Source organism: Periplaneta americana, chromosome 5 (genome assembly GCF_040183065.1).
Source record: "Periplaneta americana isolate PAMFEO1 chromosome 5, P.americana_PAMFEO1_priV1, whole genome shotgun sequence".
NCBI lineage: Eukaryota > Metazoa > Arthropoda > Insecta > Blattodea > Blattidae > Periplaneta > Periplaneta americana.
This window is the reverse complement of record NC_091121.1, coordinates 147,545,101-147,557,286: the sequence shown is the minus strand read 5'-3', so window position 1 is coordinate 147,557,286 and position 12,186 is coordinate 147,545,101. Positions and strand designations below refer to the sequence as shown.

General features: G+C 34.7%; 1 protein-coding gene across 2 annotated transcripts in view; it reads right to left on the bottom strand.

Moving 5' to 3' along the window:
* The window catches only part of LOC138700208 (irregular chiasm C-roughest protein), an 831,933-nt gene extending 819,992 nt beyond the window's left edge, over positions 1-11,941 (bottom strand). For both annotated transcript variants that reach the window (XM_069826656.1, XM_069826657.1), the window contains exon 1: positions 11,808-11,941. In XM_069826656.1, the coding sequence (XP_069682757.1) occupies positions 11,808-11,939 (132 nt within the window). In that variant the 5' untranslated portion in view covers positions 11,940-11,941. The remainder of the gene's footprint in view (positions 1-11,807) is intronic.
* Positions 11,942-12,186: the final 245 nt, after the last annotated feature.

The window sequence follows — 12,186 nt, the reverse complement described above, 5'->3', positions numbered from 1 at the left end:
CGTACAGACATGGAAGTGTATTATTTCTGCCAACCGTACCGTGAAACTGGCTTCCAGATGTACGGAGCAGTCTGCCAACTAGTCTGTCTTGTAGGAGACATTCAACTCACAAAAACAAGAGATACTCTCTAGACAGACGATGGATTTATCTCAAGGAAAAGCGAAGACAACGCTCGAGGGGAAAATGGGTAGAAAATAGGAGCGAAATTAATGTTTGTGAATTAAAGTACTTTTAAGGTAGTCGTATGATTTGAAACTCACGAAGATATGACGCGGATGTAATATGAATAAGAACAAAGGCAAATGGTGCCAAAAGTTTGCACGAAAGTAGAGCAGAATGAACTAAGTTCACGTTGCAGGAGGAAACTATAAGGCAACATGCGAGACGTTTCAGTGATTGTAAAAGCATAACATTTTAAACTTTACAGCTGCCAAAGGGGTAATAGGATTACACTACTAATGATATTTTAGTACTGTCTTCATTTTCTTCTATATTTCTTTTTGAAATTCCATGTATTTAAGAATAACATAAATAATTAATTTACTTTAAGAAGTAATTCGCTTTATTCATATGGGGTGATCTTGTAACCTCCCTTGGAAGCCTGTCATGAAAATACTAGGCTATGGAATTCAATCTGTAGCTTTATTTTCTTCATTTCTGAGTTAGTCTGCTTCCAAATTATTTTGTTTTTTATTATTTATATCATCATGCATATTGTTATTTATATTGTAATGACTTTGATTTCCAATATTTTTATTTTTCATTTCTGTGCGTTACGGTTATTCTAAAAGCGATTTTCTTAGAACTAATTAAGCCTCTTTTTGCCAGATGCCTATTGTAGTATAGGCGGTGTTCGAATATTTGAATTTCAACAATGAACTAAAATTTGTTTTATTAGATTTATATTTTTATTTATTTATTTTTAGTATATTTTATGGATTCTTTTATAACTCTATTTCACTATAAACAAATGTTTTCGAGATGTTCACTGTTGTATAGATATTTACATTTCAACAATTAACTGAAATGATTTCCAATTTACGTCATAGTATCGTGACATTCATAACTTGTAGCTGTGTTTTCCACTATGTCAAAACAATGTAGCGTAGGAGTTTGTCTTGAAATGGAAGGGAGGCAATTTTAACTTTACTCGGTATGTTATCTTATAGTATCACCAGTAACATATCTAAAGTTCTTTAATTTTGATGTATGTTTTCAACAATATGGAACGGGACTTTTAAAACATCCTATATTAAAAAAATAGGAGAATTATTTTATATTTTTACATTTTCTGGAGGTCTACATTCAATAATAAATAAATTATTAAATATTAAAAATACTGGACAAAGATTGATATATGATATTGATGAAGAAAACTGTATTACTCCCCTAGGTATTAGCCCAGATCTGTATAGACTGCTCATTCCTATGTTAAAATCAGTTGCACTTTGAAAAGAACAACCGCCAGGATCGCCACCCGTCCGCCGTAAACGAACACGAGATGGCAGTACAGTCGCTAATGCAATTAAATGGGAGTTATGACGTGACTTCTTATGTAACAACTAGATGGCAGCATAGTAAACCTGACAAAAGTTGTTACCGTCAAAACCTATAACGCCGAGCAATCTGGGTGTAAAAATGATCTAGGGTATTAGTAAGTTGTAATAAATCTCGGCTTTTCCCAACCGTAAGACAAATGTCAGGTAATTCATTGCGAATTCCATCTCGCTGTCACCAATTCTATCGACGCTAAATAACTTTGTAGTTGATACAGCGTCGTTAAATAACAAAGTTAAAAAAGAAAACTCGGTAGCAGAAGGGCTAAGCACTATGAAAGCGAACATTTTGAAACAATCAACATTTTGTTCAGTACCGATCTTTTATAACATTTTCTACTTCTTGTACTTATTTGAGACCCGACGATCTGTCTTCCCTAAGTACTATAATTAATCCTAATTTTCTGGGGAAGTTGAGTGCCAACACTGTCCTTCCATTTCTTCGGTGGTATTCCAACTGGACGACTACCAACTAGATTTCTTCTGTTCTTTTTACGTGGTCATATTATTGTCTTCCTCTTTTTTCTCCCCATCTCTTCACGTTCTGTACTTTACATTTATTGCTTACATCCACATTTCTTATACGTTGTTTTGAAGTATTTTCCGAAGATTGCTCTAAACGTCTTCATTTTTGCAATTTATAATATTATTTGCATTTGTGTAATTGAATTACATGATGTTCATACATAACAAAATGCAAGTAAGTCATTGGATTCTCAGTTCCACTATCTATCAAGAGTTTAAAATTTAAGATGTCCTTGCAAACGCATGAGATCTTCATCCGTTACGGATATTGAGGATTTAGTTTCCATATTCAGAATTTTAATCAGAACCAATATATAGTAATCAGAGAAACTGTTGCATATTATTTTATTAAAAATTTGTGCTAAAAATTCCACATATCTTCATTAATTTTCCAATAAACTAAGAAACAATTTTTCAACAATGTATTATATATATATATATATATATATATATATATATATATATATATCGCATAGGCTATTTAATAAGTTTCCATAAACTAACAGGCAAACATTTTTAGCAAAAAAAAAAAAAAAATACGTGTCGCTTACTATTAGAACGCCAGAACCTGAGTAGACCATGAAAAACGTTGAATTCAGGCTATGATATACAAAATGGTTGAGACATATGAGATCAATGACAACCCGCACGGAGCTGGACCATGTCGACGTACACTGATTGCTGGAATATCTTATATTTAATTCTTCTGTCACTATTATTCACTTTGCTGTCACGAGTTTTAGAGATTGGAACCGTGAATAATTACCGAAGGCAGAATCCAAGCTTTTACAGCTACTGCTATAAAACATGCTGATTCATAAGATGATTCTTCGATTACATATTTCCGTTTTAAAGTAGTATTAACTAGAACCTTCTAGAATCACCTGCTGTCGGAGTTCCGACATTAAAGAATACGAAAAGAAGAACCGGAGATCGAACCCTCACAGACAGTCGAAATATTCTTAGAACTCATTACTCTAGCTGAGAGCTATTAACTACTTCGAGAGATCCGCGTATTACAAATTAATGTTTCTTTACTCAAAAGCATCGCACGCATTGTTTTCTTCACCTGACATAATTAGGAACATTAAATCCAAACGTTTGAGATTGGCAGGGCATATAGAACGTATGGGAGAATCCAGAAATGGATCCAGAGTGTTAGTTGGGAGGCCGGAGGGGAAAAGATCTTTGGGGAGGCCGAGATGTAGAGGAGGATACTATTAAAATGGATTTGAGGGAGGTGGAATATGATGGTAGGGACTGGATTAATCTTGCTCAGGTTAGGGATTCATGGAGAACTTATATGAGAGCGGCAATGAACCTCCTTAAAACCCATAAGTAAATAATAATAGTAATATATATATAATATAACATATAGGCCTAATAATTGTATATATGTATTTAATCCGGTGGTGTTAAGGCCATCAGGCCTTCTCTACCACACCACCTGAATACAAATAGGCATATACAAAAAAACAAAGTCAGAGAGAAGAAGTAAGTAAGAAATAGAAATTTAACTACAAGTACAAATACAAAAAAGAAAAACACAAATTAAAAAATGCAAAATGATAAGATTACAATTGGCACAAAAAGTACCAATGCAATATACTAACTGCTTAATTATAATGACTGAATATCCGAAAGTAAGTAACTGATGGATTGTACAAATATCAAGAGAAACAAAACAGTAACAATTTAGAAACATTTGTATTAAGTTAGAATACTGAGTTTACTGCATTGTATTCTACGCAGTAAGAAAGCGCCCAATAAGTTTATTTTTTAATACTGTTAAATTCCAATAGTTTCTGATGTCACTGGGCAGGGTATTCCTTAAGTACCAATGCGATAGCGAGATAGTGTATTATGATAAAGATAGAAATTTACCCAAAGAGATGAAAGAGAGAGTGAGTGTAGCTAGCAATGCAGGTGCATGGGTACCTGTTAGGGAACTCTGCCGTGTTATAAGCAGGGTGAGGTTGTAGCTTTATGTGGTTAACCAATCAACGAATCACAGTGCAATGCAAACAAAGCAATTGCCGGGGCACAACGTTGAACCCTACGCACGATAAACGTATCCCCAGACATTTGGTGCGATACACAACACATTAATCAATTGTAACCTGGACATACCTCAGGTTTCACACCATTCATGACGTAACGACAGTTTAAGCACAACTAATGTAATACTCTCAAGGTGTGGTATAAATTCCTGTCTTTAATTATGATAAATACGATTATGTCGTATCTGTTTGTACGGTTAGTATTAGGCTGTTTTGCGTGCGTGTGTAGGAACTGTGATACGAAGATAGGTAAGTGAAGAGGGAGGCAAGGTAGGGTAAGTGTAATGTAAATATTTATGCATCTTATTGAATAACTAGTATAATAGGCTTAAGATAAAATACGTTTACTTAACAAATGCAACTTTAACAAGGATTCTTCAAAACTAAGTAAATTAGAGCAATTCGGTAGGGCCTACTCTAACTACTGGGTGTTCATTTCAAGTGTATCATGACGTCACTGTTGTGAGTCAGCGATTTGAAGCGAGTTTCACTTTTATGTCAGAGAAGTTGCCTATTAATCAAGGCGTTCAATCTCAACTTGAGAACGTGTATGGTATAACTTGAACGTCGTAGCAACAAATGGCGGTCTGTAAAGTCTGTGTGCTACCATAACTTCTTTCGAACTGTGTTTTGAGCGGGCAAGTCGTACGCAGGGTATTTGTTATCATCGGTTGCGTACGGCAACTTTCCACAATACAAATCAAATGCTCCGTGTCCATGTTGACCGTCCAAGTTAATGTCAACAAATACTGTACGTAAGTAATCGTCTTAACCCTCTCTCAATATCCCGACAGTAAGAAAAAATACTCACCTCAGTACGTGTTTCCAAACAGTTCACATTCCTGCCACTACAGGCGTTACCGTACATATCGGTAAGTACTCTTCAGAATGAACGCCGTACTTGCCAGGCAACTTCTCTGACACATAGGTAATACGCCTCTGCGGAAGTGTAGGAAGATTGAATTCTCTAGGCTCATCGGCTAGCCACATGACAGCATACAGCGAGCCATGACACACTTTGAACTGAACACGCAGTATAAATTAAGAAGTAAAGAACACGAAAACAGAATTATTAAGAAAGAGATCATCTAATTCAAACCAAGCAAGCACCTTTAATATGGTCTTTTTGTTGCCATCCGAAACACAGAACAGGCTTAAAAACGAGAAGTTGCGTCCTTAATCCACTAAACCAATCCCGTGCTACAATTCAAACTATTCGGCGCGTTCAGAGCTAATAGTATTGTTATTGGAAAGGAATACAATGCCTACAAAATACCAGCGTACATTGAATCGGAGACCTACAAACAAAAATAGCAGCTGTTTCAAATTTGTTTGACTTTAAAAAAATATCGACTTGAGTTGAATTCAATCTCGCCCCCAAAGAGAAAGAATAGCGACAATTTTAAGTTAAAAGTTAACCTGTTTATAATATAAAAATCTGCACAACATAGAACAGTCATGTAAAATTATCTCACTTATACAGTATAATATTATGTGATCATTGATTGCAATAGACATCTAAAAAGTTCAACGAAAGAACATATATTAATATTTATGTAACTAGTCTATAATCTTGGTAATTATGGCACGAGTGAATGTTTAGTGCGTGAGCGTAAGCGATAATTTTCACGAGTGTTTATAATGAAGATTATACACGTGTTACATACAACGTTCTATATTATAGCATTAAAATATCTAAAAGAAAAAGTCGACCTGGTTGGCGAGTTGGTATAGCGCTGGCCTTCTATGCCGAAGGTTGGGGGTTTGATCCCGGGCCAGGTCGATGACATTTAAGTGTGCTTAAATGCGATAGGCTCATGTCCGTAGATTTCCTGGCATGTAAAAGAACTCCTGCGGGACATAATTCCGGCACACCCGGCGACGCTGATATAACCCCTGCACTTGCGAGCGTCGTTAAATAAAACATAACATTGAAACATCTAAAAGAAAAATATTATAAATTTACAAAATACGTTAAGACGTAGTAGAGAGACGAATACTGATTATGACGTAATATATTGCATGGCCGCTAAGTAACCGTTTCTAAGACAATGTTATTTTGTCGTTGTTTTGAAGTTTTTACTTAAAGGTACGTTGTACAAACTTTTATTCTGTTGTGAAGGCGGTGATGACGTCATGGAATACTAGTTGCTAAGTAACCTTTTCTGGCAACAGTGCCAGAATTAGGGAAATTGTGCATATTTTATAGCATCATAACAAGCGTGTTTCAATGTTTGGATTGCATAAAATTTGTTTAAGAAACTCTGTAGGTTTTTATTGGTACGTTATAAACACTCAATGTTATACGGCATACATCAACACGATAATTCTTGCCACACTCGCTCCAGCATATCCTTTATACGGATGTAATCGTAGCAATAATCAGATGTCTTACTTCTTCAAGATATTGGAATAGAAGTGACACACAGACTGCATTCTTCATATTATCGTTGATTTTACGAAACCTATGTAACAGTACACAAAATAATTTTTGAGAGGAAGAAAAAATTAATTAAATATCAATAGGCCTACACTGATCCTCGATGAAGTCATTTATGTTCACCATATTCATCAACGTTTAATATCGAATTACTTCATAATGATTATGTGCAGTAGGTCCATTTATTTTTAACTACGTTTTTCTTCATTCTGAAAAATTATGTTGTGTACTGCCACGTAGGAGGTTTCATCAAATCAATGCCGATATATTTCCAAAGAAAAAATATACAAGGAGTCAAGTATGGTGATCTAGGAGGTCAATAGCGACAGGCCAGAACAGCGGCAGTATTACGTCCACTCTGATGATAAGGGAACCTTCATTATTATTGCTATTTACTGAGTTTGTTTTCGCAAGATTCAGAACGCAAAACGATATATGTTGTGTAATTTCCACTTTTCAACAATGTCTCCTACGGCAACAGAAATAATACGTTTTTCGAAACTTAGAGCTTGAAACTTTTAAAGTTTGACTATCAAATGACTTGTACCATGTTACATTCATCATTATTTTGAAACACGATGTATTTGTCCTATTGTAATGGCCGTGGCAGTAGTAGTGGTGAGATAATGGGGTAATAATGGTTAATAATGAAAGTAAATCATAGTGCTGCTGTTGGTGATGATGTGCTAGGAGTGTTGACCCTTGTAGTGGTAATAATGATGGAATACTGATTGTGATCGTGGTAACGGATTACTGGTTATTTAACCCTCGACACTTACCTGGGTTCTTCTCTGATCTCATACCACATTTGATTGTTAATATATGCATTCATTTACTCCGAAACGTTCCAGTAACCTAGATATGCCATCCTTTTAGTTTCTTTTACAAGTAAAATTATTATTTCATAATTATATATTGATTTTTTTCGTGTTTATTGCTTGGGTTCGTGAGTAGTCCCAGCTATAGAACGTGTCTTTATTTTCCAGTTATAATTATTTTGCAGTGACAGACTTACATTCTAAACAAATTGAACAAGTACTTTGAAAAGTGAACAAATGAAACAAATACAACATAAACTGCCATGTAAGCTATGGGTAAAATGTTGTAGGATCAAGAGTAATTATTTTATTTATAAAATTAGCTTCTTGTTCTTTCTACTACAGCAGGCGATGAGACTATACTAATTTATTTACTTATTTAAATATTTATTTAAGCATAATAATTAACACTTGATAAAATAAACATTTCCTTTTTGTTATAGGCCTATTTCAAGGAAAGTAAATGAGTTCTTTGAGAATTGATACAGCGTAATTAGTCTGTCATTAAACAAATTAAATTAATTAATTGTTTAAACATAATGAGTAATTCTAGGTGAAATAAAAACTTTCAATTTGCTTACTTTGTATATTAAAATGCATTAACCTATAAAATATCTTGATTTTTAACAACAACATTATTAGGGATCAAAAAATACCTGGGATAAGTAGATTTAAATTTTACACCAGCTAAGTTACGAGGGTTAACAGGGTTGTAATGGTGGTTGGAAAGTGATGGTAAAGGAATGGTGTTAATAATGTTTGGTGACGACATCTGTGTTTTGGTAACCTACTGAGTGTTGAAGAAGAAACAGAATTGATGGTTTTAGTAATTATGCCATTGAATCTATTAATACCAACGTATCTTGTAGCCACAATGTTCATATTAGGGTCAATACAATAACTCTGATTTTGTTTAAATTGGATGTCCGAAGTGAATTACTCAGTTACGCTAATCTCTGTTTAATCTCTTTAGCTATAGCAGCACGTAGCGCGCAGTTTTCCTCATTCGTTTTGACACTGCAATTAAAATACGATATAATTGCCAGTATACACGAATGAATAACGTTCATTATTGTTAAAGTACTTTGTAACGTAACCGAGAAATTTGCACAAAAAACATTAGATTATAATTTAATGACGATGTACCAACTATATTGGTCAATAAGTTTGTGAATATGAAACGTTTATAGTACGTTGAATTAGGGCTATGGACTCACAATGGGAAATTGTTTCCATTTTTATCTGTTAAGTATGTGGGTACAATGAAATATAAATTACTTATTATTGGGTGAAAGAGACAGATTACATATTATACTAATTAGTCTTTAATTTCCAGTAACGATCTGCAGAAAGAAAGTCTTACGTTATTCAATCACTTGAGTGCATTGAGACGATTGTGAATTAAATGCGTTGTGGTTAGGACTAGAGTAGCAGATGTACACATTTTCATGTGTAAAAATTAATTTATCTATATATTAATGCTCATTGTTTAATTAATTACTTTTTAACTTTGTCCTAGAACATCCTATTAGAAAGTCCAGGAAATAAGAGAGGGCTTGTTTATGCGGATGATGTGAATATGTTAGGAAAAAATACACAAACTATTAGGGGAAATATGGGAATTTTACTTGAAGCAACTATGGAAATAGGTTTGGAAGTAAATCTCGAAAAAAAAAAAAACGAAGTATATGTCTATGTCTCGTGACCAGATCATAGTAGGCCTACAAAATGGAAATACAAAAATTGGAAACTTATCCTTTGAAAAGGTGGAAGGAATTGAAGTTTCTTGGAGTAACAGTAACAAATAGAAATTATATTCTACAGTAGAGCAGCCTGCACAAGGTTTGCGCTCTCCGAGCCGGCTCACAGCTCATGAGCGGAATGCAGATATTAGCTGCGCTCTGTATAATATGAAATGAATTCCCGTTCAGTGTTTGCAAAACTATCTTGGACTATTATTAATTAATAAAGAAATATTTATTTTACAGAAATAATAGAAATTCTATAGCTACTTAAATGTACAATATCATGTTGTTATATTTTTATTTATCAGTACATCAAAACGAGGTTTTATGCTGTTGGCAGCTGAAAGGAACAGTATCCTACTGATCATAATGAAACATCAGTTACAGATGTTCGATGTCTGCCTTTATTAAAGTTGATTGTAGAAAACAGATGCTCACAAATATAAAGTTGAGCCAAACATAGCAATCATTTTGACAGCCAGCCTGTGTAGTTGTGAATATTATTGCTAATGTTTAGTCTTGTAAAACTCAACCAGGCTAGTAGTACTATTCAAACGATCTTTAGCCCTTAGGTCACAATGAAGATCAATAAGTTCGAGCTGTAAATCGTTAAATGTTAAATTTTATGTTTTAGGCCTATTTAACGACGCTCGCAACTGCCGAGGTTATATCAGCGTCACCCGTGTGCCGGAATTTTGTCCCGCAGGAGTTATTTTACATGCCAGTAAATCTACTGACATGAGCCTGTCGCATTTAAGCACACTTAAGTGCAATCGACCTGGCCCTGAATCGAACCCGCAACCTCGGACATAGAAGTAATTAAGAAAGTACCTCTGATAAGACAATGTATTTCAAATTCATAAAAAATAAATACCGACTGTACCTACCTCGGGTAATAATGCAGCTTTCAAGTACTGAATCTTTTCACTACGATCTTCTGCAACAAAACAACCGTACGTATCTTTATATCTGGACTCGTAATGACACATTATGTTACGTTTCTTTCTACCTTTCAAAATGTTGTGGCAGATAAGGCACTGAGTATTTACTCCAGCAGCTATGAAAAATAAGCATTTTCCCATGCAACATTGAAAGAATTTGCCTGGTGATCACTTTTCCGTCTTTTAGATTCCTCCATACTGTACTGTAGAAGTAGGTAAGCAACGTGAAACAGTTACTGAGAATACACACTGCACTCCGCTAGATAGCTGAGTGGTCGTTTCCCTCTCCTCTACCTATATCAAGTCTATGTCATTCTGAAGCATTTTCCTCTCCGTTTCGGCGAGCGGTAAACACTGCTCTCCCGCTCCGAAAGAGCGCGCGCGTGCTCGTTGAGCGCTGTTTGTGCAGGTATGTTCTAGAGAAATTAATCGCAGAATAAATATGGGAAATATTTGCTATTATTCGTGACGAGGAGGAGCACCTACAGCAAAAAGGGAGCCAAAGCCATAATTTCAGCAGAACTTCTCTCATTTTCAAACCAACCTGTATATTATTGGAGTGAAAAGAAAAAATATTCCAGTAGGTTTGCATATCACAAGAATTTTATTTTAGCAATCTCCCTTCATCCATTCTTAAAACATGGTCTCTCCATTGTCTTCTCCTATTTTTAGACCAATAATTAACGTTTTGTATTTCACATAGCTGTCACTTAATGAATCCATTAGTTTGCCTATCAGAAATATTAATGCCAGTAAATTGTTCTCAGAGTTTTTATTTCTACCGACCTAATTATTTGTTTCGTTTTTTCAGTTTCAGGTCGAGTCTCCGTGGTATAAGTGAGAATTGGTTTTTTATAAATTTTTATTTTACTGTCTCTATTCGTGAATTCGTTTCGCTAAATGATGTTACTTAAGTATACAAAATTTTCGGATACCTTCAAGACTTGATTAAGAACTTCTTGTACAATATCTCTACTGCTTGATAGTTTAATTCCAAAGTGTGAAAGGTTCACAACTTGCTGAATAATTGATGACCTCCCTCGAATAGAGTGACCAACAAATCTATAATACACGTTTCACGAGAAATGAAAATATATTTGGGGCATATTTTGTCAGGTCTATTTTTTCTCGCAGAACCATTTGACTAATCAAGGATGCAATTTTATTCAGGTATTGGATGCAATAATTTGTTACAAACAATGATTTAAAATTACGTTTTTCATCGAAGTTACATATTTCATTAGTTTGATGTTACATCCTTCTTCCGAGGAAGTCTTCAATTATATTCCCTTCTTCTACCAAATTATATCGTTTTCGACTTTCTGAAACTATATTTGATTTTGTTTTCGTTGATATGTCCACATTTATGTCCTTGATTTGAAATCTACAAATGTAAAACTGGACAGACGTTATTCAACGTCAAAATTCAACTCGGGTGAGGAATGGTCAACGAATTTACGACACGGAATCCACAATTTTACTTCCATTCTCGAGAATGTGTCAGTTTTTAAAATTAACCGTCCTCTGCCGGGTTTGAACCCGGGAGCCTTAGCTGATCTAGCATGATAACCACAAGAATACCCAAAACGACAGTCGGTTAGAGAATTACAGGAGACGTATAATATTTTTATGTACATTTTCACGACAAAGGCAACCGGAATATACTCCACAAAAATGTTTATAAAAAAGAAAATACGTAGAAGAGAGTTTCCATGGCCTACCTTGTTATTTTTCTGCCAGGAACACGAGCCTCGTTTGTTGAACACTTTGCAGGTCAAGAGCGCATCATCTCCAGGGTTCACCTCCGTGTATTCGGGCTGTTTATCGAAACGTTGCAGTCCACTGGCCCACATACCATCTGTAGAAGAAATAAAACGACAATCAATACGATGCACACATAAAATTTAAAGGACAGTTCATAAAGTTACATCTGCTCGTACGAAGTTCATGTGAACATGCGTCATATTCTGAATAATTACAATGTTTTTTTTTTTTTTTTTTCAATCTGAAGAAAAGGATTTGTAATAATTATGTCATCAAATTATATACATATGAAGGCAAAAGCTTCCAAAATACGCAACTTTTTACATTGTCACAAGC